We start from the raw sequence: 2452 nt of genomic DNA on the forward strand, positions 1-2452 counted from the left end.
TATATATATATATATATATATACATACATATGCATACATATAAATACATATCTGCACATTCATATACCTCCTCACCTCCAGCATAGTGCGCTGTTTCGAGACAGGCGGTTGGTTGTGCTTCGTTACAGCACAACGCACTAGTGTGCACCCACTTACACCCACTGCCATTGATTTAACTTGTTTTGTATTCGCAGATGTGTATATCCGCAATGAGATCAGGTCGCTGCGGGTGTCATATATTGAACAGCTCAACCAATACTACACATCCATCGGTCACATGAAGCCCACTAACAACCCGGTATGATAATTCGTACGCTTACGAGGATGGGAGTGGTGATGTAGACGTTTATGTATCTGTATGAGTGTATATACATACACATCGGCTCATCTGATAGTAGTTGTAGTACATCTCACTCTGGGCGCTCACTCATCCCCACATTCTCTTGTTTGTTCGTTGTTTCAGAGTACTAATCTGATGGGGCGGATGTTTGATTCGCTGACCGTGTCTAAAGAGAATGAGGAGGTGTCAGGTGTGCCTGTGAGTTCAGAGCTTGCGCTCACCTTCATCTACGAAAACAAGGAGGCGCTGCAACGGGCCAAGCAACTGTCACCACCCGAACAGGTAATGCGCTAGCCATCACGTGCCATGCACCTGTTACTAGTATGAATGGGACTATGGGACACATTGGTTGTATGCTTGCACCTTTTACTGGTATGAATGGGACTATGGGACACATTGGTTGTAAGCATGCACCTGTTTCTAGTATGAATGGGACTAAGGGACACATTGGTTGTATGCATGCACCTGTTACTAGTATGAATGGGACTATGTGACACATTGGTTGTACGCATGCACCTATTACTAGTATGAATGGGACTATGGGACACATTGGTTGTAAGCATGCACCTATTACTGGTATGAATGGGACTATGGGACACATTGGTTGTATGCATGCACCTGTTACTGGTATGAATGGGACTATGGGACACATTGGTTGTATGCATGCACCTGATACTAGTATGAATGGGACTATGGGTCACATTGGTTGTATGCATGCACCCGTAACTAGTATGTTCTGCTTCTTTTCCTCACTGATTGTGTATATTCATACGCAATGGCCCTTCCTTTCTCGCCTACAGATTGCTGAGAATATAGAGCGCATAGTGGATCTGCTGCTCAAGTTCTTGTGTGTGCAGCATTTGGACTATGCCCTGGATGTGTAAGTGACCTCCATCTCACTTCGCGCATTAGAATCACCGCCCTTCCTAAAATGGTCCTTCCAAACGTCTATACCATTCACGTGTGATGCATATGTTCGGCACATAGTGGATTGTACTTCTGACGTCTCTTTGTGACGTCTCTTTATAAACCCTAAACCCTAAAATATATAACCCAATTGCCTATCGACGACCAACCTGATACTTCAGCCACATCCTAAACCCTTAAAACACAAAAAAAACCAAATGTACCATCGTTGGGACGAGGGGTCATATACTCTCTTCCTTGTGTGTGAATCCTATACTTCTTCATATACCTTGTTCTCGTGACACCTGTCGTTGCCATGGTTACAGCAACGTGGAGGAGGCGTAGGACCCACTCACGTCACGCACTGATACAGTTGGGCGTGTTCCGCATACGCTGCCTGTGCACACCATCCCTCACCTAACACGTAACAGTTAGCGTTTATTGTGCATCTCAGTCGTTTGCACCACACCACTGTTTGTGCCACGGGTAAAGCGTTGACACAGCCTTGTCTCTACGTACCTGCCACCGCACAGATCGCTGTCCAAATTGATGATCCATGGGCCTATGAGGAGTACGCCGGCCCTGGATGTCTTTGAAACCATCTCCAAGGTAACGAGCCGTGTGAGTGCTGTTAAGTGGGTCTGACAGGTGGACTATATCTTCCACGTGTCAGTGCATGACAATGGCTGACACTTGTGTGCACTGACAGGTGAACTATGTCTTCCACGTTTCAGTGCATGACACGTACTGAATGGCTGACACTTGTGACACTTGTACTCGTGCACTGACAGGTGAACTATGTCTTCCACGTGTTAACCACGTACTTTAACACATCTGTGGTGCCTGCGGTGGAGGGCTACTTCGCCATCACAGCCTCAGTGACGGACGAGAAGAACGCCATTGCACAGACGCTGCAGACAAAGATCAATTCATGTCTCATACGCTCACTAGAAGGTAGGTGTATTTATGTAGGTGTATTAATGTAGATGTAATAGTGGAGGTATAATATAGGAGGGATATTAATATAGGTACAATAATGAGCACAGAATTGTTTTTATATCAAAATGTAGTGACATATGATTATGTCTGTCTACGCAATCGCATCCCCACACACTCAATTCTGTATGTGTGTATATATACGTACAGATACACATACACACACACAAACACGCACACACACACACACACACACACACATATATATAT

The 2452-nt window shown here is 45.1% G+C and overlaps 1 protein-coding gene across 1 annotated transcript in view; it reads left to right on the plus strand.

Moving 5' to 3' along the window:
- The window catches only part of SARC_10062 (hypothetical protein), a gene marked incomplete at its 3' end in the record, with an annotated part of 4072 nt that extends 1872 nt beyond the window's left edge, over positions 1-2200 (plus strand). Inside the window, exons 3-7 of the mRNA XM_014295905.1 lie at positions 195-298; positions 464-622; positions 1141-1220; positions 1780-1855; positions 2038-2200. Coding sequence (XP_014151380.1) covers positions 195-298; positions 464-622; positions 1141-1220; positions 1780-1855; positions 2038-2200 — 582 coding nt within the window. The remainder of the gene's footprint in view (positions 1-194; positions 299-463; positions 623-1140; positions 1221-1779; positions 1856-2037) is intronic.
- Between the last annotated feature and the right edge of the window lie 252 nt (positions 2201-2452).

Source organism: Sphaeroforma arctica (assembly GCF_001186125.1).
Source record: "Sphaeroforma arctica JP610 unplaced genomic scaffold supercont1.1124, whole genome shotgun sequence".
NCBI lineage: Eukaryota > Ichthyosporea > Ichthyophonida > Sphaeroforma > Sphaeroforma arctica.